Genomic DNA, 26,956 nt, shown 5'->3' with positions numbered 1-26,956 from the left:
GGGGGGGAGGAGCGTTCGCGGAGCACGTGGTGTCCGACACCGCGGAGGCGGGGTGGATTGCCTCCCGAGTGGCACGGTCTGAGGAGCGCAGCCGTCCTCGCGGCCCGCCCTGCTGGTGCCACCCATTCGGAGCATTCGGAGATCGATCCCTTCGGCAGAAGGTGACCTCACGGGCGCCGCCAGATGGGGAATTGATCGTCCGGGGGACGGAAGGGCGCCGTACGTCCTACGCGTCAGATAAAAGCCGTCTCCATCATCGTGGTGGCATCTCCAGCAGGGACTGGAGCCGGGTTCCTGAAGGCAGGGGCGAAGCTAGGAATTAAGGCGGGGGGGGGGGGGGCGTTTTAGGTGCAACTAATGCCGGGGTGTGTGAGGGTATGGTATACCCACCAGGATAAGCGGTAGTTGCGAGATCAATTAATTGAAGAATTTTAAGATAAATGGTTGAAAATAGTGAGTTTTACGGCTTTCTGAGGGATATTTTATTAATCCTTATACTATTCTATCAGTAATATCAATCCAATTAAGTAAAATGGTTTAAACTTAAAAATTTCTCTAAGCTCTGGGGGGGGAGGGGGGTTTATCCCCCAAAACCCCCCTCGCTGCGCTAGTGCCTGAAGGGAATGCCACGCGATTGAACGTGATGATTTCGGGCGCGTAACATTTCGCACTAAATTAGTATTCTCCCTATCTCTCCATTACTCATTATTGGCTCCCAGTCGGCGCAAATATTCAACAGGAGAGTCGACTGAGATCATTGACCATCGGTATTTACTAATAACAAACCATCTTTAATTAACCAACATCACCAACTAATTAAAGAGTCTATGTTAAAGTAAATTTAAAGGTATAGTTCATGAATTTCTAATTACTTCAAATTCTTGTGAAAATAAGAATATTTTAAAGGTAATTCTAAATTTCGATCGTTGACTTTTGACTCATAACCATTGATTGAAAGATAGGATTTCACACGACTTGGCTGAATGTACAAAACGCCATATTTCATGTGGCCCATTTGGTTGCAACCAATCCCCCAATAATCAGTGTAAAAATGAGGGAAAAAGCAACTTAAAAATCACTGCTATTAGTATTCTCCCCTTAATCTGCCTATTATGAAATGGCAGTATACCGCGCGAAGAAATAGGAGTGGGGTAATCTGAATACATTCATATTACGATCCACTTGACAGTGGCGCAGCGAGGGGGAGGTTTTGGGGGATAAACCTCCACCCCAGAGCTCACAGAAATTTATAGGTTATATCTATTTTACTTAATTGGATTAAAATTACTGATAGAATAGTGTGAGGATTAACAAAATATCTCTCAGAGGGCCGTAAAAATCACCATTTTGAACCATTTATCTTATTTTTTCTGGCAGAGGGCCTCCACACCTCCCGATTACCCTGGCGGGTATGCCATACCTACAGGCCCCCCAGTATTAGTTGCGCGTAAAACCCCCCCTAGCCTTAATTCCTAGCTGCGCCCCTCCCACTTGATACACTATTGAAGCGTTATACCTTCTTCATCGGAACTTCCCCAGCACCTCAAGTTAGTTAAGAAAACTACCATCAAAAGTAGCATATTTTTATCACCTTCGTTGTATTTCTTAATGACATATGTAGGGTAATATATCCATAATTATTAGACCTATTCGCTAGTTCCATTTTCATTCACTCTGCGATTGAGTTACCCCTTTACCAAGCAAAGTCTACGTGAGGCAAGCCAATTTTCGACTTAAATTTTGAAATATTTATTTATGAGAAATTGAACTGACTATGGGGAAAAGGTCGTGTAGATTAAGTAAAGCAATGAGGTCATCCCATTAGGTCATGAGGTCAATGCCCATTAGGATTCCATGAATTATATATGGAAAGAGATATATAAGAAACCTAATGGGCAGGTCTACTAAATACTACTACTACATCTACTATATCTACTAAATGAGTAAAAAAATAATATAACTATATCAAGTAAAAGTTTTGAGCCAAAATGCAGTTCCACAGCATTCCCACAGAAAAACTGTTCATGCGACAAGCCATTATAAACTATTAATATGAATAAATATAATTATCCTTTTTCTTTATATTTTCTAAAGCTGCTTACCGTTTTTAATTTTTGGGAATACATTTTTATGGGTCATCTTCTTCAAAGTTGTTAAATAAAAAATAAAAAAGCGAGCTTCTATAAAATATCTACTTCAAAAACATCTTTAGATCGGCTTAAAGGATTTCCCCACTCAGTGAACTTACTATAATTTCTTTTAGACGAGTATTTAATGTTTAGAGCGAGGGAAGCATCCAGCACACAACTCCACTAAGGATTTAAAATTTATTGTAGTTCCATTAAGCGAAGCAAAAAAAGTAGAAATAGGTAGAAAATAAAATATACGTGATACATTTTATGTCCTTTTAGCGTGAGATGTTAAACATTTAAAAAATATTTTCGAATTGCAGCAACTCAGTTCAAATCATAAACGGTTCAAATTCGAGCCAAGCTTGCGCTCACAGATAGGAGACAAACAATTGACATATGAGTTCCACGTTTGGTGAATTGGAAAGTGTTTTTGAACACTTGGCAGTTCGTGCTTCTTGTTCCTCGACATAACTTACTCAATCATTTATACTTACTGAGTGGTGATATGACGTTGTTTAAAATCATGAAAGTACCTAAGTAAAATTTGAATTTAGGTCGATCTTAGTTGAAATTCATGACTTTTCATTCATCTAATACAGACAGCAAATAGACATATTGTCACGGTTTTTTGTCGAGGTGCTGATACTATAGCGTTTTGGCGGTGATCCATTATTTATGTGTGGCTTACATGATCTCTTATCACTTTAAGCCATGCGTGCAATAATTTTTATACTACTTGTGGCTTACTGTAATAGCGTTTATTCGTCGTCACTGGAGGCAGTTAGTGACGATGAATTAACTAACTTGATACGTGGTGAAAAATACGTCATTGTGTTATTTAGTGAGTACAAGTAATTTGTATCCAACTCTATCCTCTTTAAAAAATCGAAATCTCTTAGAAGCGACCACTACATCAGATTTTATTTTTCAGCAAAGAAAGATTGTGATGCCTGCGATAATTTAGAAAATGAACTCATTGGTTTGCGGGAAGAGCTAGTTGATTCTCTGAATGCTTGGGTTGTGAAGGCGGTTAATAGTCCTTTGGTGCGCCTTTACGATCCTTCGAAGGAGCCGGCATTGGTCTTTTTTAGACACGGTGTTCCCCTTCTATATGATGGTAGAGTTGAGTGATTGTATTGTGTTATGATTCAAGAAACTCGAAAGAATTTAACAACTAGCTCGTGCCAATATTTTCCACAGGTCCTGCAAATGAAGACGAAATTCTTCGTACTTTAGGTGAAAACAAAGAACCTGTTGTCAAAGAACTATACGATGACAATTTTGAGCATCTAACCCAGGTCGCGACGGGAGCAACGACTGGAGATTGGTTTGTCATGTTGTGAGTATGATTTGTACTCTTAAAAATTTTCTATCGGTGCATTAAGGATTGGAATTACTTTTGAAAATAAATTGCCTTGTATTGTAAAATATTTGATACATATAATATTTGATATAACTTCTGAGACATATTTCACTGTCTTTATTTGAAATTTTTATCATTACTTTGTTTTTCATATAATTGGAATCCCTCCTCAATTTTTAAGGTGATTAATTATGTTCTAAATTACATAGGATTTTGTATCGAAGGTGATATTTTCCTCTAGGCCTAACTGTGTATTCAACCATCATCAAAATTCATTTTCTTATCTTGTCTTTACTCTAATTGAAATTAGAATTATTCATCCCTTTTAATCTCTCATACTAATTCTTGAAATTCGTCATTCATTAATCAACCTTATCCATGACGTGAATATTTCCTTGAAATATGAATTAGAGCCTTAAATAACAACTAGTTATACACTGTGAACAATTAGTCTCTACTTTCTGGAGCTGGTTTATTATACATAAATACTAAATTCAGTTTGCTGTAAAGCAAATTCTGCTAAATGTAACTAATTTCATGATGAAGTAGGTAGCTTCGCTGAAAATTAATTATTTGGATAGATTCTTTACCTGAAAGAATTATCTCCTCTCTATATTTCATCAATTTTTTAAATGAGTACTTCATCTTTTATTTAATGTGTAATTACCATTACTGTATAGATTTTTTTCTGTGCAGAAAATTTGAATTTCCAGTGCATTTCATTACGTCATTATCTGAGAAGTATAATAGTCGGCTATTATTGGAAGCCTATCCTTTTGGTAATGGTTTAAAGTTAACATGAATGTCATGCATGTTAATTGGAGAAAAAAACTTTCATAAAAACATCAGATTTTGTGTGTAAAATGACATCCAGCTATGTCTTAACGTCTGTGAACTGTGTCCTATGAGGTGGTCTGTACATCGGAATAGCAATGAACTACATCAATGGATGTGATTATTCCTTCTTAAAGCTTTTCAGTTTTTAATCCATACATCCTAGAAATTCCCTTAGTTGGGTGTCATCCATAGGTAGATCTCCCAGTGTACTCCTTTTCACTTTCGTGCAGTCTGTGATGGGTTTTATAGAAAAAGTTAGTCCAGTTTGTTTTTGTGTAGGCCCCGCACTAAATTTGGTAACACCATCGAGGTGTGATTGTATCATTACACCATTGTGGTAAAGTCTAATGATACTTGGGATGTGAGTAATCAGATTAGGGTATGAATAGGCTAGAACTCCATTCTTAAGTATAGGATGGTGACTCTCATACCGTCTCATTTTCACATCAGCTATAGCAATGATTGTGTGGAATGCCAAAGACTACAAGCAAGATGGGAAGCTGTTGGAGCAAGACTAAAAACCAGGCTTAACGTGGCTCGTGTTGACAAACAAAATCGAGGTGGTGCTACTGCAAGGAGATTCAATGTACGACAGACGCCAACATTCATTTTGTAAGTTTTTCATTCCTATTATAACTAGGCATTTCCTTGTCATATATCAGGGCACTTTTAAAAGTGGTACCAAATGGTCATACAGATATGTATTATATTTTCTCCCAAGTGACCAGTGAATGCAGTAACTTATTAATGGAATTGAATGTAGCAGTTATATCATTCGTATTTACATCTCCAGATTTTCTACTATTAAATAAAAATAAAATTAACAATTACTTTATGAGTTTTCTCTAATGCCTACAAGTACCAAAATTGATGATATTCTGAGACACAGGTGTATCATTGTAAACAATATGCATTATTTGTATAATCCTCTTTATTAACTTCTTGTGCTCTTTTTAAAATGCTATACATCTGATAAATTTTGTTTATCAGTGATGGACTTGCCTTAGGTTTAATCATTTTTAAATCTTATCTATTCTATGTCGAACTTCATTTCAAATAAATATGCAATAATAACACATTTTTATTATTTTTAGATTCAGACTGGGTAATATGTATCGATACAATCTCCCTAAGTATGATGTATCATCATTAGCATCATTTGCTGTTGACTGGTATAAAAATGCTCGAACTGAACGTGTACCAGTACCCAAGAGTCCTTTGTGAGTATGAACTAGTCATTATTCTATTTTAGTGTGGTGCATCAGGAAAGTCTTATATTCATTGAGGCTATTAAAATTGACTCTAAATATTTGAATCTATGGCTTGTTTAACCATGCTTTGGACTTTAAATTAGTTATGATGCCAACTCCTTTTTCTAAAATACAGCTTTGTTTACCGTTACTTAACTATTAATTTTCTACACAGGCATTCATAAAGGTATATGTACAATGATCTTCAAATTAAATTACAATAAATAGAGCGACTGATTTTTCTCGTAACAAGGATATTGAATGTAGATAATTTTTAATCATTTCTTGTGGACATTTCTCCCTGTCCAGTTAAGATAAATCTTTGTGCTTTTGATAAACCCAAATATTACTAATGTTCTTTATCTAAAGGAATCCTATTTTCCTCTAATATGTGATTTATCTTTTTTCTAGTGATGATTTTGTCCAAATGATTGCAGATTTCTTAATGGATAACCCACTTGTATGGCAGGGAGGACTAGCAGGATTTTCCATGCTTATTTTGGTTTTAGCTCTGTCTAAATTTTTAAAGAAACCAACGAAGAAGAAGAGTTCATCAGCCAAGAAATCCAAGTAAAATAATTTTTTTGTGCTCACTCATGATCCCTGCAAATATCATTGTTAGCACCAAGAGGATATTTTTGTATGTGTTGAAGGGTACATTCTCAGATGATATGGGAATCATTCCACCTCTGACATTGATTTTTTAATAAAATTTGTCTCATGCATTCCTTAGGGTATTTAGTGAATTTCAGGAGTTATACCATCATGATTATTAAAACTTGGTTAAGTATTTCTGACTTTTATTTAATCCATAGCACAACTCAAATGACAAAGACTTTCAAATGTCATCGACACGAAAGTTGAGCTTCAAAACAGCTTCAGGATCAGCCAAAGTTTCCTTAAGATTTTTTTCAAACTTATCTCTAACAATACTGAATTGCATCACGTTCTTTGGTCTTTCTTTGATCCAAAATTTATCAAACTCAAAGAACAAGTAAGAATACATAGCATGAAATAACTTAAGCGATGGTACACCGCTGCAAGTGTTGTAAAAATGAGTCTTAGAGGTTCCGTTTCGCAAAAGATAGTAGGCCATACTGGTGAGGTTGATACCAACAATTGCATATACAAAACCATAGTTGGGGTGCTTAGAATGAGAAAGAACATGCTGGGCCACTTTAGGATACTCTCTGGCAAAATAAAGTAAGTTTTCTAATCCCAACATTCCCATTCCACGGAAATCGGTGGCAGGGTCATCACCCTGAAAACCAATGTCTTGCCATTGCTTAGAAATTCTCCCATCGAGAGGTTCCTCCGGTTTCAGCAAACTCCACAAAAGTAAGAGCTTCTCCTCATGATCAGGATTACTGGAATCATAAGGAGTTGCCCGGAGCCTTTCCACTTCGTGAAGAAGCTGTCGCATACCCCATATTTGCTGAACACAAACTCCGAATGATTTTGAGAACTGATCGTGAACATAAAGATCAATGCACTTAACTCTGCTGACAGTAAAGACAGCATAATTTACAACGTTCTTCGCATTTTCCCCTTGAATCCTATTCATTTCACTGATGCGGTTTAAATCCGACACAAGACGTTTGATATCAGGGCATCGTGAATTCATCATAGATGACTCGACACCCAAAGTTCTCTGGGCTCCCTTGGGGGCACCATAGCATATCCTTTGTAACTCGCACAGTTTCGTTGCCCTCCGCAAAAACCACTTCAATATTGGACGCAAATACCAGTACACATATGACCACGCTAATTGGAGCATTGCCGCGTCAACTACTTTAAACTTTGATGCAGGTTAACGCTTCATAGCGAGGCAACAAGGCACCCACGGGTAGATAAGGAATAATATTGCGACCAGATATTAACAACACGAATGTCGCCACAAAGGCAACCACTTATCACAGATAAATCACTTTGTGGACAAAATATCACAGCTTAATACAGAAGAATGACTTGGACTCCAGAATCTTGGGATCCCTTGGAATGACACATCCGGAATTCGTCATCGTTCTGTTATTCAGGTTCCTCTGTTCCCCAGTAGGTGTCGGTATAGCATTTTGGATTTTCTTAACTCCCTTGTTTTTTCAAATGAAAACCTTGATCCGCGTTGTGAGCTTGAAATTCACTTTGTACGTGTACAAGTGGCCACGTTTTCTGCATTGAAATTGAACTTACTTGATCTCAAGATGTTTCAAAGTGTATTTGATGATGTTAAGCGCATGAACAAGCGTCAGGTATGTATTTTTATCTGCTTTTAAGTCGCCCGTCATTGTATTGATGTTTAACGGCGTCTCAGCAAATGCATGTTTGTTGTTTATCCGAAACCCATATGGATGCTCTTTTTGTGCCGCACATACTGATGTTTCTGTCCGAGTTGGTTTTCTACCATTTCCTTTTGCTTAACCTTTCGTATATCATTGTTCCCAATGACTTTTATCACTTATCATCTGAAAGCACTTCAGCGGGTTTTCCTATGCCGTAGATTTGTTTTCGTATATCGCCGATATAGAATGTTTTATCGTGCCGGAGACGTTCTATAATTCATCTTTTATCTTCTCAGTTTTTATACCAGCTTCTGAGCTTCGGCATGATCGTATCTTCAGCTCTAATGATTTGGAAGGGGTTAATGGTTGTCACCGGCAGTGAGAGTCCGATTGTCGTTGTATTAAGGTAAGTAAAAGCCAGTTTCCTTTCCACCGATTGTGAAACGGCTCTATTAGCAGCGTTTTGTTCATTTTGCCACATGTAGCCGTAAAATACTTATCTTTATATATCACATTAATTGTTCTTTGTTATGAATGGTAAGTTACTTTTTATGATGAAATATTACAGGCGTGCGTTTTAATAGCTAATTACTGCTCTTTAATTTTAATAGCTTTCATGATGAAATACTTATTCTAAGTTCATTCGTGGACATATTACCCATAATTTGTTTTTAAGTTATATCAATCGGAATAATTTGACGTTTAAAAAATTGATTGTGAGACCTTATTTGGGTTGTACGGCGGGACATTTTAAATGGGTTTTAAAACTTGACTATAAACGTTTTTGTGATTCCTTACGAAATAAACCTTTAAACTTTTCCTTGTGAATGACGTACCAATGTGTTCCTTAATATGATATCTTTGACCATAACGACGAAAATTAAATCTCGTTCATTAGCTTACGTACCTTTAGCCATCATTCCTAATTCCTCAACCTGAAGTAAATTTGTTTTATTTGACATTCCGCAGTTACATCGATGACTGAATTGAACTTGGCAGAGCCCTCTGCATAATCTTTACTAGAAGGCCTTTAGGCATATATTCCGAAATCTAACTTAAGATATGACTTTTTTTTTAATCAGGGCAATGTTTGTTGTTCGATTCAAGAACCTCGCTCTACCAGAGTGATCCGCAAACCTTATCAAGGATTAGCTAAATGGGAATCGTTTGTTGATGAACTTGTCCCTTCTATGTGATGGATTACCTTTACACAATTAGTTGAAGGTACATGCTCTGAAGTATGGGTCTTTTGAAATTGTAGTATTTTCTGAGCAAAACCTTATTGTTGCTGCCAGAGATGGGCAAAATACATGTCAAATGTATTTTAGATACAAAATACAAATTACTTTTAAAATCTGTATTTCAAATACAAAATACAAATTACTTCTAAAAATTGTATTTTCGATACTAAATACAAATGTAATTCCAAAATACTCTATTAAAATACGAAATACATGCCTTCACCGAAGTTCTTACCTAATAAAAAATTAAAATAAATTCAAATATGAACTATTTTTAGAATGAGAGGCTCAAACATTCTTGCAACGTATCTATAGGAAACTGGCAATTTGACCATTATCCATGGCGAAATGTCTTAAATAAAATGGAGAAAAATGTCTCCTGCACCTTTGGGAACAGCGTCAGATTCTACAAGTCCCCTCCACAAATTACTCAATGCAAAACTTCGTTTCGCAAAATACTCCTCACGCGACTACGTTTTGCAAGTATACGAGGGCCTACGGGTGTTACAGAAGTAAATTAAGGGGCAATATATTGTCCCATAGATGACAGGCTAATACAGACTCATTCGGGATCCCTGCCATCTCGTCGCACGCTCTTTCTACTTATGCACAAAAAACATGGCATGTATTTTGATTTTGAATGTATTTTAAAAATACAAACTACTCTTTAGATGTATTTTCGTTACAAAATACAAAATACTCTCAGAAAATGTATTTCCGATACAAATTACAAACTACAAAAGTATCGAAAATACGTATTTCAAATACAAGTATTTTCGATATTGCCCATCTCTGGTTGCTGCTACAGTGAAACATTTATGCAATACATGAGACTATAATTTCCGACGTAAGATTGTTGGTGCAAGAATCTGTATAAATTTAATGTTATTCAGTCATACTAGCCTGCTGTTTAAAAATGAAATCACTTGTCGTATGGACACACTAATTGGTCTCAGTGATTAGAGAGAGTGAGATCATTGTGAAGTGATTAGAAATTAACTTTGATATTTTGCTGTTATAAGGGGAAGTGTAGTGCTTTTAATGCATCGATTTTGTCTAAAAATAAATGCCCTCCTTCATAAGGTAAAGGAAGCCATCGATGCTCTTAAAGAGAAGACAAAAGGTATCAATAGCCAAAGAGGAAGAATAGGCATTTTGTAATTTGCCTACGGCATAGCATTCATAGCTGAGATGGAGAATGATTTGAAGAAGGCTTGAATTGGTAAAGAAAGAACAATGGCCTGAAATCAACTGTAAAGCTATGTAAGTAAAATAGCACATGAGTTTGCTGCTAAAGAGGATTTTGCAACCTAGGAAGCTGATTAACCAGCAATGGACTAAGCAAGAAAGAAATAATGTATCATTAGAATAGCACAGGTCAAGAGGACATTCTGCTAAGAGAAGAATCTAATTACAGCTAAGAATATTTAAGCTTAATAGAAAGGATATAATTGGTAAGATTATGGTGCATGTTCCTTTGGCATTCAGGCGTCAAAGAAGTCAAGAATAGTAGCTATCAGCATTTAAAATGAGGTGCTACAGAAGAGTGATGAAGATAAAATGAATATACCAATTAATTTATGAGGAAGTGCTGATAGGAGTGGTAGAAAAGACAAGTGTATTAAATATCCTGAGAAGAAGTCAGGATAACTCAATTGTCAACATCATGACACCTAATGGAGATGTCAAAGGACAAATGGATGAGAAAAAAAGGCAATGGGCAGTCCTAAATGAGTTGCATAGGAAATATTATTAAGGACATTAAAGAGAAGAAATATATACAATATGAATGGATTTACTTATGGGACAGGTGCTTCAAGCCAATCTTGTACTTGCTGACTTATGATGATGAGGAAAAAATATGAAGTTTATTCTGATGTGATTAATATTTAAGAAAATTTCTTAATTTAACCTAAAAATTCCCAAATTTTTTATTGAAAGTCTTGATATTTTCATCAGAAAGATGTTAAATTTAAGTTAATTCATGGAAGATTGAGCCCAGAGATGCAGGTTCTTAGATTGTTGAGTTTTCTATGTAATTTATTGTAAAGTAAACTCTAAGTTACTATTTTTTGGACGAATAAAATGAAACTTTGTCTCCACAGAATTTTTATTAAAACACTACCATGGTTTCTAGGGTTAATGTTCTTCTTGTAAACCAAGTTTAATTTTATTCATCCAAAATGTTCAGCAAATTCCACAAAATATCGCCCAGAAATCACCAACTCTAATTTACTATTTTTTATATTATAAGTTTGGTGAAAAATGTTAGTAGGGCAATCTAATGAGAGAGACCTCGGACATATATTTTTGTATGGCAAGGGACTAGATTTCAATAAATGGTACTTATTTTGTGGCTTGATTCTAAACCTTAGGACTAAACCTTTTAGAACTTTCTGAGTCCTATTAACTGAAGCTTTTGTGTAGAAACTGACTTTTCTGTTGTAAATCCTCACCATAGTGATTATCCAAATTAGTGTAATTTTTGCAGTTAATATTAGCATAATTAATGGCTTTTGTAATTTTCATATTTATATGCATCTTAGCTATCGTGACATAGAAGTAAATGGTCCGGATGACTAAAAGTTGAGCAAATTCTCATAAGCTTAAGGTTGGAGCATAAGCATTTGCTTCGAGCAAAAGGTAAGAGCATAAGCATTTGCCCCATTTGGTATGCATAAGCTCTACCTTTTACTCCAGTAAAAAGTTTCTTGAAGTTCTAGTTTTAGACATAGACCTTTTCCTTCTGAGTCATACGTCCAGTTCGTTACTTATCTCATTAGCAGTGTATGTTATTGGTTCCAAGTAATTTAATTCAAAATCTTGAAAAGTGGCATTTGTATTGTTTGTTCAATAGAAGATGGTAATAGCTAGACAGGCAGAGAAAGATAATTGAACGTTATCATAATACATACATAAGATATTCAGTAGATGAAGCAGTTGACGAGGAAACATTTTCAGCAGGAAGCTTTTGTAGCAACAGTGGGTTCACAATCCCATCTTTGGAGTTACCAAAGATGTTTTCAGCAAGGATACCTAAAGTTTACTCATCACAAGATTACTTAATGTAGGAAACCCAAAAATATCATGTCAAATGCCACATCAATTTGAATTCTCTTAACTTTTTCACTTTAAATAAAGATGTGTAGTAGATGAATTTGAAAAATTAAACTATGAGGTAATATTTGGAAACATTAATTGAGATAGAGTTTTCAGTATTTTTGTGGAATGATAGGACTTTTAATTAATTCTCATGTACATTCATACTCTCTTTACAGAACAGAAATGTAATGGTTGAACTGGTTAGCTACACCTAAAACCTCGGATATAGCATTATTGTCTCAAATAGCAATTTTTCAAAAGATTTGATAATATACCGTATGTTTCCTAATTTTTCACTTTAAAAATGGCTTCATGTAAATCATATTTGTATATATTACACACAAAACTTTTATGTTGCAAATGCATTTGCTGTTATCGACGGTGGAAATTTCAATTTTTATGTCGAATTTTAAACTAGAAACATAAGCAAATTTTGAGGATTTATTTTTTGAAACAAGCCCAAAAGACAAGATGTATGGCCAAGGTGGAAAAATTGCCATAAGCCATGGTATAAAGCGAAGTCAGATTTGCTGTAAAAGGTGGATGTTGTGAAATACAGTCAGGTCACATACAATCTTTAGCCTTGAGCATTAAGAGACACCAGAAATCATATTTATCACCATACTGGGTATATAATGGTCATGTATAAATAATGAAAAATCAATCCAGAATTCCTTGTGTAAGCTTTTGTGGTGTGGCCCTCTGAGGTCCCATCTTAGCTGGTAATCACGAGAAGAAAGTCGTTTCATCCATTTCCCTCCTTAGCCCTGTTCAAAATTGATACAGAAAAATAGATACATGGTGACTGACACAATGGCTCATATATCCACTGCTTATAATTGTTTGGGTTAATATCTTTTTATAAGCTTGTCTTGGCAATGAACTTAGTACAAAGTTACTTTTTTAGCTGAGAATCTGTGCTGCAATGAGAAGTAGTGGAAAAATATTCTCAGTGATGTGATTTAAGGCCAAAATGTGCAGTTTTATGCACACCAGTAAAATTATCATTTTGAATATCTTTTTTTTTTACTAAATTCCTCTTTGTTTTGCATCAAGCCTCTCTCTTGACCTGTTGGTGAATAGTGCATGCAAATTCTTGTCAGTAATTTTCAGATTTAACTCATTTTCTAACTATTTGAATGTCTACCCTCTCTGAGGCCTTCTATTTTCATCTTGGCTATGATGCCTTCCACAATTATCTTTATTACTGCTTCAGGTTGGCTGTAATGGAAAGTCACACCTTAGCAAGGTCATGTTTAATACTTCTTTTTCTTCCCCATTTTCATCCAAAAGGGATTTTGAGGAGTCACTATCAGGAGTGCCCTTGCCTTCTTCAGGCTCACAATTTGTAGGTAATACAATTGTGACACCTATAATAATTAAATGGGAGCGACTTCTGTGGCATTGAAAAAATTTCAGTTTTTTTAATATAATTTTAGTATATGATCAGAGACCTGAATATCTTAACATGTATTTTTCCGAGGACTCATTTTTCAGCTTCCTTAAGTTATACTTAAGTTGGTTTACGTGAAATGAGAGGATAATCATTCCATCAAAAATGTTAACACTTATAGGGATGAGCCTCATGAATAACCTTGTAAAATCCCTAGCCTTTAGGATGCGGGGGCTAAGGTCATTTTTTTATGTTTTTTGTGAATAAATGGATTATAATGACCTCGAAGAAAGAAACTTCTTTATATATATTTAAACTCATTATTTTTTTCATGGTCTTGGTGAGATTGTGCCCTCATCTCCCAGATGTATTGTGCGATTACTCACCTTTTATTCACTTAAAAATTATCACACCACAATTAGAACAAAAATTAGAATTTGATAGGAACAAAAATCGGTTCTACACATGTGCACTTCGGTCTTTCAAAATGTTTTGCCAAAATAGCACCTTGAGCCATATTATTTCTGCTACGTCCTTTCAGTATTTCAGTCCTTTTGTAGAGACAAACAGGGCGGTTTGCCGTTGCACATCGTCCTCCGCCTCGCTAATAGCCCTGTCCTTCGCAAAATATTCCGTAAATGGACTCTGAATTTCCGGCCATTACAGGTATACAACCATGTATGACACACTCTTGAGATTATTGAAGTCAGTTGTTGCCTGTTTCAAATAATTGATAGGCTTAAAAAATGTATTTTTTAGTATCAGATTGTGATCATGCAATATTTAGTTTGTAGGGAACAGTATATCTAGATTTCATTTAGGTAATGGTTGTGCCATTCTTTTAACAGTACATTCTCACATGTATTTCTTTCCCATGTCCAGCTTTATCTGTCTTCGCATTTTCATTTTTTTCACAACTTTATTTCCAGTGGAAGTATGGAACCTGCTTTTCATAGAGGTGATCTACTTTTCCTCACCAACTATCAGGAAGACCCTGTTCGTGTCGGAGAGATAGTGGTGTTCAAGGTGGAGGGACGGGACATTCCAATTGTTCACAGGGTTCTTAAACTGCATGAAAAGTAAGTACATATAAAGTGTTTTTTTCATTTTGCTCTGATATTGTAGTTGCATGAAATTGTGAGATGAAGAGTCTTTTTAAGGATATAACATGGTATTTCTTTCCTTTAGTGAAGTGTATATTGCCCAAGAGTTCATTTACACAAGACCAATTGGTGGCCCTTAAAGATTGTTTCATTTGCATTACCATCATATGCCAATGTGTGTCGGCAAATTCACATTCAATCGTCTTTCTGTGCATCTGTGATGTGTCTCATTCTAAAAATTTCCCAACTTCAGTGGTGCTATTTGAAATCAATAATAAGTGTCCTCACGGAAGAAACTAAAAGGAATGTTACCAATTAAGTTCCAGGAGATCCTTTTCTCATGACTTAATTTTAATATTTGATATTGTTAACGATGTAATATTTGTCATTGATTGGACTGTATTGGTACTGTTTTCAAATCCCACATTTAATAATATTCTGAAGTTAAGCCAACATGTGGGCTCTACATCTCCAATGTTAGAAGAGTGACAATTTTAACTTGGCAATTGCCAAGATAATTTTTACTTCACGCCATAAGGTAATTAACCTTAGGGATACATTGGCAGGATAGGCTTTTTCTAAAGCATCAGAATATTTCTACTGGAGAATAGATGCTTGTGATAGAAACAGCTACGTATTGCAATTCCAAATCCGTAAGCACAACTATGTGGCCAATCTTTTTCTTTATAAATAAATCTTAGTTCAATTTAAATCAATAAAACTTAACTCACGATAAGCAATAACAGTTCTTATGTAACTAGCTTCCATTCCACAGAACGAAATCTCAAAAATCCATAAGATGACTAAAAGAGGCTGCACCCCAATGAGTTGCAGGGTGGATGAAGAAAAAATTATTTAGCCGATAATAGCTTGTCGAAATCCATTCAAGAACAGAGCATGTGGTCAAAGAAAGAAAAGTTAATTTCCAACAAATCTTTGGCTGTTCAGGATGATTCCGCAGTAAGGAAGGCTAGGCTAGATATAGGCCAGGGTTAAGCTGCACATTGTGATGAATCAGGAATAGCAAGAGAAAGAGCAACTTCTTCCAAGACAGACTGACGAGCAAGAGAGCGACGTTGTACGGCTTGGTACAGTACTTGACTGTAGTACTTAGAGCGCTTTCACTTATATGTACATTATTTACATCCTATTTGTTAGACATTTTGTCAATTAATATGAATAAATGATTTCAGCCATTTAGGCTTTACCGCAAGCCATTTGTTGATTCACAATATGTATTTTCACACATGCAGTGGTATTAAAATACACACGAACTTTGTCCAAGTATTTATCTAACAATGCTACATACTGTCTTTAAATGCTTTGAAAAAATAGGCAAAACAAAAAAGAAAACTCTGGACAATCTGTAAATCACTCATTACTGTCACTGTTAATCTTTAATGTGCAAAAATTTACATTGTGGTCAACTTGACACGACAGTAATTTCAGGTTTTTATGCCTTGTGCTGAATTATATGATTGTGATGAAAATAGGTAGTAAAGTCTTTAGATTGAGCACTATGAATACATTAATGTTAAAAGGCGTAGAACTGAGTCGAGAGGTCTCTTATTAGTAAATTACTCAATGATATACATAATAGGGTAGTTTCCTTCATCAAAGAAAACGAAAGGCATTGATTGCGATTCGTTACCCACCATTAGTATATTCATAATATTCGAATTATTTGGTTTTAGAAATAGACGAATGTTAGTTGAGTTTAGACGGATGTTAACTGCCAATTTTAACCTCATTTGAAAAAGGCCAGATTGGCACCCATGCAATGCCACTCCACGTGACATCACAAGGACCTAGTTTCTATAAGAGTACAGTGAGTCCTCGTTCTACGTCACCCCGTTTAACGTCATTTTGCGATAACGTCACGAAAATTTTGAGACCGTCATTCGTTTATCGCACCTTCGCTTCGCGATAACGTCAAGGCTTTTAAATTTCGCGCGAGAAAAAAACGCGAAGCTGCGGGCGTTACAGGTTGTTCGTTTTGTGGGCGGTAATACAGTCAGTCTAAACGAAGTGTAAAACGGTGTGTTTATTGTTAATTGCGATTACGGTTTTAGCAAATTTTCTGCAAAATGAATTCTTAGGTAGGTGCGCAAGGTTTTACTTGACATAATGGTTTTCAGGAACCTAAAAAGTGATTTCTAGGAATTTTTCCGTGTAGAACTCGGAGTTTTTGTCGTCACTTTTTTCGCCGTGTTCACAATAATTTTGGTACCTGTAACTGCGACGACGTTTCAGCAATAATGATGCCCAGGCGACACTCGCCCGGGCGACCACCATAGCGAAGCCAAAAAGCAAATGCGGGAAGATACAAAAATGGAGAAGGATTTACGTCACTGTTGCTATTGTCGTCGATGAAGACAGGAACTCATATTTTTGCCATAGTTTGGCATTCCCATCGTGAAAAAATGCCCCAGATATGATACGCTAAAATTTTTTCGCGTAGGAATTGTGAGGTCTAGGAACCGATATTCACTTTTTACATTGTTTCTTATGGGATAATATGTTTCGATTAACGTCATTTCGTTTATCGTCACATTTTTCAGGAACTGTAAGTGACGTTAAACGAGGACTCACTGTAGATAGTAGTTTTACATCATCTGAGATTACCAATGCATGTATGAGGCACAGAACTCAGGGAAACATGTCTTAATAATCACTTATTAAAATTGCCTATGGTCGGAAAGTTTCCTTCATTTGATAGGGTATTAATAATCCTTATTTAAGCCAAGCGCTATCTGCTAGCAGCCTGCATAGCAGCGGCACATATATCCTCGCCCCAAGGTCACCTCACATGGCAGAGCCGAAAACCAGAATGACGTCACACGGGCTTTTCCCAGCAGTAATACTTAGCCGCACATTTTCGCGCGCTTGTAAATTTTCACTTTTCATTTAATCGCATAAAATAGGTATCGTCATCTAAAAATCTAAAAGTGTGACATGCGTTCTCCAGGAGTAATAATCTTTCGATCTAGGCGATAAAAAATTAATTGGAAACCACCCTATTACAGATGCCTTAATCAAAGTTATGGAAATCTTTATTCTTTCACTTAATGTATGATTGACACTGTTTTGGTATGAAAGTTTTAAATGAGCAATTTCCTGTTCAGAAACAAAGTAACCTTGTATTAGAAAACAGTTCTGGACCCAGGGATAACTGTGCATTGAGGAGTTTACAAGAGCATTAACCCCTTCCACTTACTTTTCTTTTCTGAATATTGTGCTCCTATCCTCCATTTATTTTTTCTGTGGTTATTTTTAAATGGAATGATAGGTAATGAAATGATATTTTATCATTTTTAATCAACGTAGAACAATGAAATAAAAAGTGATAATTATTTCGTATTGTAAAGTATCTAGGTAAATTCATCGAGAACACAGCCTTGCTACTTGTATAAAATTGTTAATTACTTCCAATATTTCATGTAATATGAGTTCTTCGTGTACCTTATGGATGTTTTAACATTGTTAAACTTTCAAATATTCATAGTTTCCTAAATAGTGCTAAAATTATGAAAATCTTATGACAAGTTAAACTTGTCATTGTGCGATTTTGCATCAGAAGTTCATGACCAGCTAGACTCGTCACTTCAGCACAAGGGGTTAATGCAGAACTATGAGCATTAAACTGAAACAAGGTCTCCAAAATAAACTAATTTAATCTGGGAGGGCGGTTATAAACTTCTATTGAATATAGAGCATTTGGCTTTTGTTAAAAGCTCCTGTATGTGTGTACTTAAAACTAAGAATTAATAGTGTTGTGGGAGGGGGAATGGTAACTGTATTAGTATGGAAGCATCTGATGTCTGTCCATCCCTGCTAATGATGTTCATAAAGGCACAATTGAAAATTACTTCATCTTATTTGCACACTTGTTGTATGCTAAATTGGCATTCAATTATAACATTTTAAATGTTGCCTTTGTCAGTTATTCCTTTTCAGGGAGTGTAAATCCTTTAAACCAGTATACTTTTTGTCTCTTTCCTTTATGTAGATTTGTTATTATGACTGCTGTAGTATTAATTAGTATTGTTAATATTTAATGCTATGTCTCTCCATTGTATTTTCTAGGGAGAATGGAACTGTGAAATTTTTAACTAAAGGTGACAACAATAGTGTTGATGATCGAGGATTGTATGCTCCTGGGCAACTCTGGTTGACCAAGCAAGATGTCGTTGGACGTGCACGGGGATTTCTGCCTCATGTGGGAATGGTTACAATTTATATGAATGAATACCCAAAGTTCAAGGTAACATGCTATAATTTTTTATTTAAATGTTGTGTAAATTTATTTTTTGTGTTAATTTTGGATTTTTATGTTTGGAAATTATCTTTCTGAGAGTTAATCAGTCTCAACGGGACTTTATCAATTTCATTGTGATACATGATCATGGAGAGAACTGAAAGGTGATTTTTTTCCTATGTTGGGCTATTTAAAAAGTCACTTCATTCAGATAAGTTATTTTGGCTAAAGTCTGTGGTGGAAAACTTGAATTCATCACATCTGACCACAATTATGTATGATATGACACTCCTGTACCCTCTGATATTTAGTTGCTCCAAATAGTTTTCCTATAAATTTGCTTTTACAAAACAATATTATGTAATCGCCTTCGAGATTAATATGAAAGTATCAGAATTCGTTTGTCAAACAGGGCTTGGTGTCTACTCTCATTGACTGCTCAGTAAAACCTCAGTGTAATGAATTTGGAGGGATCTTGTAATAAGGAGGTTAGGTACTAATCTGTGATTAATGGGTGGCATTGTCACAGGATGAGCAAACTATTCATATTTATTGAAGACGTAAGTCACAAATACCTGTATCAGCTGAAGGGCACTCCTTTTGGGGCACTTTTTGAATGAGTGCAAACTTTTGACTGCAGTGACGAGTAACGCATGTCCATAACCTAATAAAAGCCTCTTGTGAGATTGATCAGCTTACTCACTGATGGCTGTAATATCCGGACCACTTCCAGAATAGCTTGAGAGTCAAAATTTTATACAGAGGTGAAATGAATTGACTGAAAATGATCGGGAATAAAATTCCTAAAACCCTCACTCTCCACACCCTTTCCCCATGAAAGATTCAAAACAGTGCAAATTTCAGTTTTATGTGAAGGCGGCCTCAGGTGCCGACTACACTCATGGTAAAGGTGGGATGAAAAATGACTTCAAATTAAATTATAATAACTACGGCCTCTTGAGCCCTAAATTAAAAATCTTGTGGAAATTAGGCTGAATTTGGGGACTGATTCCTAAGGAGAATTAATCTCCGCAACATATATAGCTTATTTTGGCAATAACCGATGAGTGTAAGTAGGAGCATCAAAATTCTTATCTCATTTTGTCCCTAAAGTGATTACCACAATTATGATGCTCAGAGTTCATTTGGTTTTTTTTGGAGCACATGTGCAATTGGTGAGACTTTAATGACAATTATGATCATGTCTCAAGCGATGAGCCAAAAGAAAATCATCTTCATGATCAATTAACATTCCTACTCACCTTGATCCTCTTAATTACTTCTTTCCAATTAATTGCAGCAAGATCACATCACTTGCCAATAGTTAAAAGGTTGATTTATGTTCTCCAAATGTACATATTTGCCAGGTGTAAAACAATTTAGGTATCGTATTCTTTTACTACTTCTATTTAATACTTCCTCACAAAAATACTGCCCTTATATTGAAGAAATGAGAGCAACAGCATAGAAGTGATGAGATGATAGTGGCTTTGATTTAAGATCCCTTGAAGCAGCAATTAGCAACTTTCTTCTGAGCACAGGATTGTTTGGAACTTTGAAAAATATCATATCAGCTGTGCATGCTCCGGTATTCATGCTCAGGGGGACAAAATAGCACCCTTTCCTTGGCTAGGTATATGCATCCTCTTTCACTGTGGGAATTGTTTTTCAAGATTCACTCTATCCAACCACACTAGCCTCCAAACAAATTAAGCATATTGCAGATGTCACTGAAATTATAGGTGCTTATGTGGTAGAAGTGTGAGCTTAAGGCAAAAGGTGATTGCCCTGTTAATCAATTTTTCTAATTGGAGTAATGAGTACGATACTTTCAGTGTGAAACCTTCGCTAAAATATAACAGTGTCTGCATTTTTTCCGTCTAGCTTATATAAATTGACATTAATTGGAAATGATAAGTTTAAATGTTGTAATTAATTGAATACATAATTTTTGGCAAAAACCAGTCACATCAAAAGAATTCTAGCAAAGTTAAAGGTCCAATGCAACTTTTAAAACCAAGAAATATGCATGTGTAAAGTATTAAATCAAATAATAATAATGACAAAAACACGACGCATCGGAGGGCGTTGCCAGTGGCAAGTTGGAAGAACTAGAAAGATTCATCCCCTCAGGGAAAGGTAGGGGGGCCAGTGAAAGCATGGGAGGGAGGGTAGGGGGCGTTGTGAGGATGGAGAGTGTTCTCTGGGTGTAAGGGAACTATGCCTTCCTAGCAGCAAGGCACTGGAGAAAATACGGATGGGAGGAAGGGAGGCGCCTTTAAGATCATGAAATTTTGTGAAGTCTTTTTTTTCTAGGCAGAAACATGGCTAAGTGATTTGTGCAGTTTGAATTTCCTGTCTGTCTTGTCTTGTTTGGGTCTAATACTAATAATACAGGCCTGAACTTTTATGATTCTACCATGTGTTTCAAGTTCTGTTGACGTAATACCATATTATATATGTATTGTGCTGAATCCAAAAAATGTCTTATTTTTACTAGATTGAGTCCGAACTTTATTTAAATTCGCCATCTGTCAATTTCATAAGTGTCATATGAGGAAGGAAATCAAAAATATAAGAAACACAATTATATGTGCACGAATGTGTAAAATACAACATAAGGTGCTGATATGTACCTACTTTTCTAATTATTGCATGTAATCCATATTACTTTCATCATTGGATATATCAGTGGAAATTATATCACTGCTATTTTGCTAATTCAAGCAAAATTATACTGTTGTAGTGAAAACTTCTCATCACTTTTTGGGTGCGGTCCAATTAACTCGTGATTCGTTGATAAATGGATAAATAAAAGTTACAGAACCTAAAGATCATTAGCATGATTAAGTTAAATTATGTTGGAAATGCATCATATTTGGACTCATTCTTTTTTATTTTTGGTGCTTATTCCTATTCTTGAAATCATTTGGAGGTAAAACACTAATCGCAGAAAGTTATTGGTTGTCACAGAAGGGCACGATACGTATGTGACTCATGCTAGCAGGGTATTTAAAAAATTGGGGACTGGGAAGGCAGGTCGTGTGAAAAGAGGGGAGATGGCCAGAAGGAGAAGGGGAAGCTATTCCAACGAAACCACTTTCCATTGTTTTTAAATAACTTGAAACTTTTATTCGTCTTCCATGAAATTTTTCCTGCTATAGAACTCCAAGCTCTGGTGTCATTTTCTTTTGAATTTTGTGCAGAATAGTAATATTTCAGTCCAATCAAATCACCTCATTATTTGCCGAAAGTAATTGATTGTATAGAAATAAAATATTAATGGAAATAATTAGGTATGAGGTTTCAGTTTTAGATATTTTGGCATTCCTTCCCTGAACTCTGCGAATACTCTACTTTCCTCTTGAAGTATAGAAATTATGTCTGATTCAGAAATGCCCAGATGATGAAAACTTTGAGGTTAATTTCTTGAACTTTTGCTCTTTGCAAAAGTAATGATTTAGTGTGTTTTTGAGTGGTATGAAATGTGAAATTTTGTCATCCAATAAGAAGTGATTAGCATTGAATACTTTCTCTGCCTATATTAATGATTAGGAAGGTTATATTGAATTATTTAATTCTATTTTACTAATTTTTATGTTTTTTTCTCATTGCAGTTTGCTGTGCTGGCCTGCCTTGGTTTATATGTGTTAGTTCATCGAGAGTAATAGGTCTTACTTGGTGTATAGCTGTGATTTGGCTTGATCAAGGTGGTGTGTACTTTTGATAGATGTGTTGAACATTCTAAGAAGTATTATGTGTCGGGAATGGTTTGAATAAATTGTTGATGCTTTCAGTGCTGGGACACTAGTGTTCGGAGAGCAAATTTCAAAGGCATAAGACTCTGCTCTCCTTCATCCTTGTTTAGGATTGACTGTATTCAAAAGGTGCATGTATAACATCAATGGAAATTACATTTAAAAAGGACTTGGCTCTTTGATGGTGGCATTATATGTTCATTGCTTTGATGTGAATTTGAGGGAATTATTGCCAGATGGTGGAGCCTGCAAAATTATTGTGTAAAAAGATAAATGAGTGATTGGATTTTTCTCTGTAGGAAAATCGGAACATCTTCAATCTGATTGGTAATTCTTATGCATTATCTGCATATGTTTCATTTAGAATAAATAGCTCCAATTTTGACTTATGGATAGAAATATACCATTGCAAACTTCATGTAACTTTTTATCAAATTATTTGGCTTTGTAGATGTCTCTGTTTTCAGAGTCATATTTTTATTCTTTAAAAATGACCTTGTTGATTAACTGAATACCACTTTGGCCTTTCTACCTTTTAAAATAAACTATTATGTTGTAAAACAGCCAAATATTTAAGAGTACAATTACTTCATGAATGTACTTTTAAGATTTGTAAAGGTAATTTTTTTTACATCTGTGCAAGTAAAAGTTCTGTCATATGTTGCTCTTTCATTTGCAGTGAAATTTCACCTGTTTGTTTGAAGATGCCATATCCACCTAGTTTTCAAAATTATGGCTTTTTGAATCAAAATTAGTATAGTGTCTTGGTTATGCAATGCATTTACACACAGGATTGATTTTTTTGTACAAATGCATGGTAAAGATTTTTGAATAAGAAACCCTAATTTGTGAGAATGCATAACGTGTCCACATAATAGCCTATTCTAATATTATATGATTGATTTACTCTCCATCCATTCATTTCTCCATATGAGCTCATCCATTATGTAGACATGAGAATTCCAATACATACTTCTATTCAGTGATTGTTCTTTGAGCTGCGATTTTTTTAATATTTGCCATACTTCTGTGAAGGAAGGGAGTAATAAATCAATTTGGAGTTTAAAATTTTCCTGGAGAAATCTTCTAGCTGTGTGAAGATTTTTGTAAATTTAGCTGTCCATCTACAGCTATAAAGCAACAAATAAGCTTACTACTATTTATTAACCATAAAAATGTTTACCTGTGATTATCCATTGAATTTGCTTTGCATTATTTTTGTCACATATTTTATTAGTTTGTCTTTAATATCTCTCTAATTCCTGCCTTTAATATGATTGTTTAAATTGAGTGAATTCTATGGTAGATATTGAAAATGATTGTTAGCCCGAATGAGAACAAGGAAGATGCCTAGAAAAGGATAGTAGCTTAGAATCATTATCAATATGATTGGGAAACAGAAAGGAGGTTGCAAAAATATTTAGAAGGTATATTTAGAATTGTTGAATTTCCTTAAGCAGTCCTCATCTTCAGTTTTTGGAGCAGACTTCCAGTTTAGTTTTTTGTTTAATACCTATTTGATATATTGTATATTAGTTGAAGTCTTTGTGAAAGCAGGGGTATTGCTGATTCAGAAGTTGGGTGCTTTGTAAGCATTCCGTATTTAAAGGATATCAGTTTATGGCACGTTCCTTGAAAATACCAAGGAATTTCGGCTAGGGTGCCAGAAAAGATAAAGAGTAGTGTATGATGTCGGAATTTTTCAGGCTGGAAAGTATAGGCTTTCTGGACCTTTCTGTTTGAAAGAGATGTATTTCAAACTTAAATATACCACAACCACCTACATACCAACAACAAAGGGGAAGGTAGTTGCTTTTCCTTTTAAAATGATATCATTGACATGTTTTTTGCGTAAGTATTGGATAGGTCACCACACAGGATTCGATACTTGCCCTCACCTTACCCTGCCTCGGGTAGCCGAATAAAAAAGCCTGCTGATGCCAATAGCCAAACTGGATGCTCTACCTATAAACACTTATGACTGCAATGTGTATGGATGAGAGTTAATAATGGACCCTACCTCTGATTATGTGAAGTGCATGCCCATTTCTAGTAAAATATGTATTTGTGTATGATATTCTTTAGTTTGAAATTCAATGTCATCACCAATGATTTCCATTTGTGAAGTGAAAAAAATAGGTTATTATGTTACATTTGAGGAAATCGAATGTGTATTTTCAATAACATAGAAATCACATTACATCTGGAAATTTATAGTCTTCCATCACTTATAGAAGATCCTATCAAATGGACTTTTCAAAGAAATGCATTTGAATTCCGACAATATCTCTTGAATATTGAAGCCTTGATCTTTATTCTCAACATTTTGCTTGATGAACAATTATTGTGACTTTTTCTACATGATATACTCTGGAGCCATAGTCCCTTTCATAGCCAGAGGATGTTTTACGTGAACAGGTGTAAATTTTTCATTGGAAATTGTAAGCAAAATAGTCTCCATTGCTGAAAACTTGTTTGGCATAAGTCTTGGATACCTCTGCTTGTAAGAATGAAATTAAATGTAAATTTTTTTCACGAGACTCCACTTTTTTTTGGTCTGATTTGCAGATTGGTGGACTTTCATACAGTCGACTGCTATATCCTGTAAAAGAATTCTGCTTGCAATATGCACAAAAATTACATGTACTGTAGAATTTCAATGCATATGCTTCCCTGGATTTGAGGTTAAATAGTAATAATTAAGATATTTGGATCCCTGAAATGTCACATTTTCTCCCAATTACTGCATAATATCTACTTTGTCAATTAGAGGATTCCAAATTTGTATTTATTGTAAATTTAAACAATTAAATTTGGAGCTGATGAAACAATTATTGCCACAAATTCTTTGGAAAGTAGAGAACTGTTGTTATGGAAATTTTGCAGTTAGTTTTTTTTGAGCAATCGCATATAATAAGCTCATATTTTTCTCATAAATAAACCTGCTGTTGGGGTGACCAAAAATATTTCCCCTGACTTTGTAACATTTTTATTTCCATTATATACATTGATTACTAAAAGTTGGCCAGTTTATATCTTGTTGAAGTTGCTTCCAAATTAGAAAATTGGGCAGATTCAACATCTTGGGAGTTGCTCCTCTATGCAGTCACATCACTGGGAGGTAATGAACTGCTCCCCCAAAACAATCTTAATCTGGCCCTGTTGATGTGAAAGTGTTGGATGCATTTTGTTTAATGCAATAGAGACAAAATGATCTGTTTTAGATTAGAGAGATGGAATGAACCAAGCTGCTGCCAATCCTCAATGTGACTGTTTATGAAACATTTTTGTCAATTGTGCTCTGAACGGGGATAGTTGATGTCAGAATATGAGGCCTAGCCTATGAACACTCAGAATAATGGGAAACAATATTAAGCCTATGAAATGCTAAACCTCTCATTAGAGGATCATAGTTACAGCCTGAAAAATATTTGGGGGAGAGGGGAAGTTTGTTTGATGGATGAATATATTTTGTGACGGCTCATTTTCAGATGTGACACTGAAGGAAACGTTTTCTTAGCTCTTGTTCAAGGAATTGAACTTGTTCTTGCAGCCTTGAGAAGGGTATTATTACTTATACATAGAATTAACCTTAGGAGAGCAGTTAATCTGCTACTGGCCATTATCACAAAATGAGACTTTTGCATATCCTGGGAAATATAAATTTTGCAGTTGATGAGAGGAAGGATATGAAATGGAATTAACTTTCTGCTATCTTGAGTGTCGATCAATCATATGGACTTGTAATACGCAACTGAGGACATCAATCTTGGGATCTGTTGGCCTTTAGTATGAACCTCCATGGGAGATCACTTACTTGGTGGTTGGTACAATAATCTTAGATATAAGTGTATTGGCAGCTTCTTCCGAGTACTACCCTCACGAGTCAATCATCAAGGAAGAAATTTATTGGCATTGATTTTGAATAAAATATCATGTGTTAGCCTTGCATAAATGAAATCTTTTTTGTATCACCATTTAAAAATAGTTTTCAGGCAATGAACTTAGAGCTTTGGTTTATAATCCACAAAGATGAGGTTGTTTAGCAACCCTGAAACTATGTGCTCATATTTTCGACGACGCGGGGCACTTAAATATCTTTAAAGCACCCCTTTATCTATGGCACCAAAATATTTTTAATAAATATTTTATAATAAATAGTCGCTCTTTGGGTTCACGTTACATCGAGTTAAAAAGTGGCGGTAATCGATAATAGCGCTACCTCATCTTGTGGCCGAAT

The 26,956-nt window shown here is 35.3% G+C and overlaps 3 protein-coding genes across 3 annotated transcripts; 2 read left to right on the top strand and 1 right to left on the bottom strand.

The window, feature by feature from the left end:
• Positions 1 to 2,542: 2,542 nt before the first annotated feature.
• LOC124159223 (thioredoxin domain-containing protein) lies at positions 2,543 to 6,372 on the top strand. Its single transcript, XM_046534877.1, has 6 exons — positions 2,543 to 2,973; positions 3,064 to 3,249; positions 3,333 to 3,471; positions 4,783 to 4,944; positions 5,427 to 5,552; positions 5,994 to 6,372. Exons 1-6 carry the CDS (start codon positions 2,844 to 2,846, stop codon positions 6,154 to 6,156), a joined length of 906 nt encoding a protein of 301 aa, XP_046390833.1. The 5' UTR covers positions 2,543 to 2,843; the 3' UTR covers positions 6,157 to 6,372.
• On the bottom strand, positions 6,366 to 7,611 carry LOC124159213 (ELMO domain-containing protein 2). The gene has a single exon (XM_046534866.1). It carries the CDS (start codon positions 7,357 to 7,359, stop codon positions 6,421 to 6,423), a length of 939 nt encoding a protein of 312 aa, XP_046390822.1. The 5' UTR covers positions 7,360 to 7,611; the 3' UTR covers positions 6,366 to 6,420.
• An 87-nt stretch (positions 7,612 to 7,698) lies between these two features.
• Positions 7,699 to 23,375, top strand: LOC124159226 (signal peptidase complex catalytic subunit SEC11A). The gene is made up of 5 exons (XM_046534890.1): positions 7,699 to 7,831; positions 8,158 to 8,267; positions 14,527 to 14,676; positions 18,787 to 18,964; positions 22,576 to 23,375. Exons 1-5 carry the CDS (start codon positions 7,784 to 7,786, stop codon positions 22,624 to 22,626), a joined length of 537 nt encoding a protein of 178 aa, XP_046390846.1. The 5' UTR covers positions 7,699 to 7,783; the 3' UTR covers positions 22,627 to 23,375.
• Positions 23,376 to 26,956: the final 3,581 nt, after the last annotated feature.

This window comes from Ischnura elegans, chromosome 1, assembly GCF_921293095.1.
Source record: "Ischnura elegans chromosome 1, ioIscEleg1.1, whole genome shotgun sequence".
Classification (NCBI taxonomy): domain Eukaryota; kingdom Metazoa; phylum Arthropoda; class Insecta; order Odonata; family Coenagrionidae; genus Ischnura; species Ischnura elegans.
This window is presented reverse-complemented; position numbering and strand designations above follow the sequence as displayed.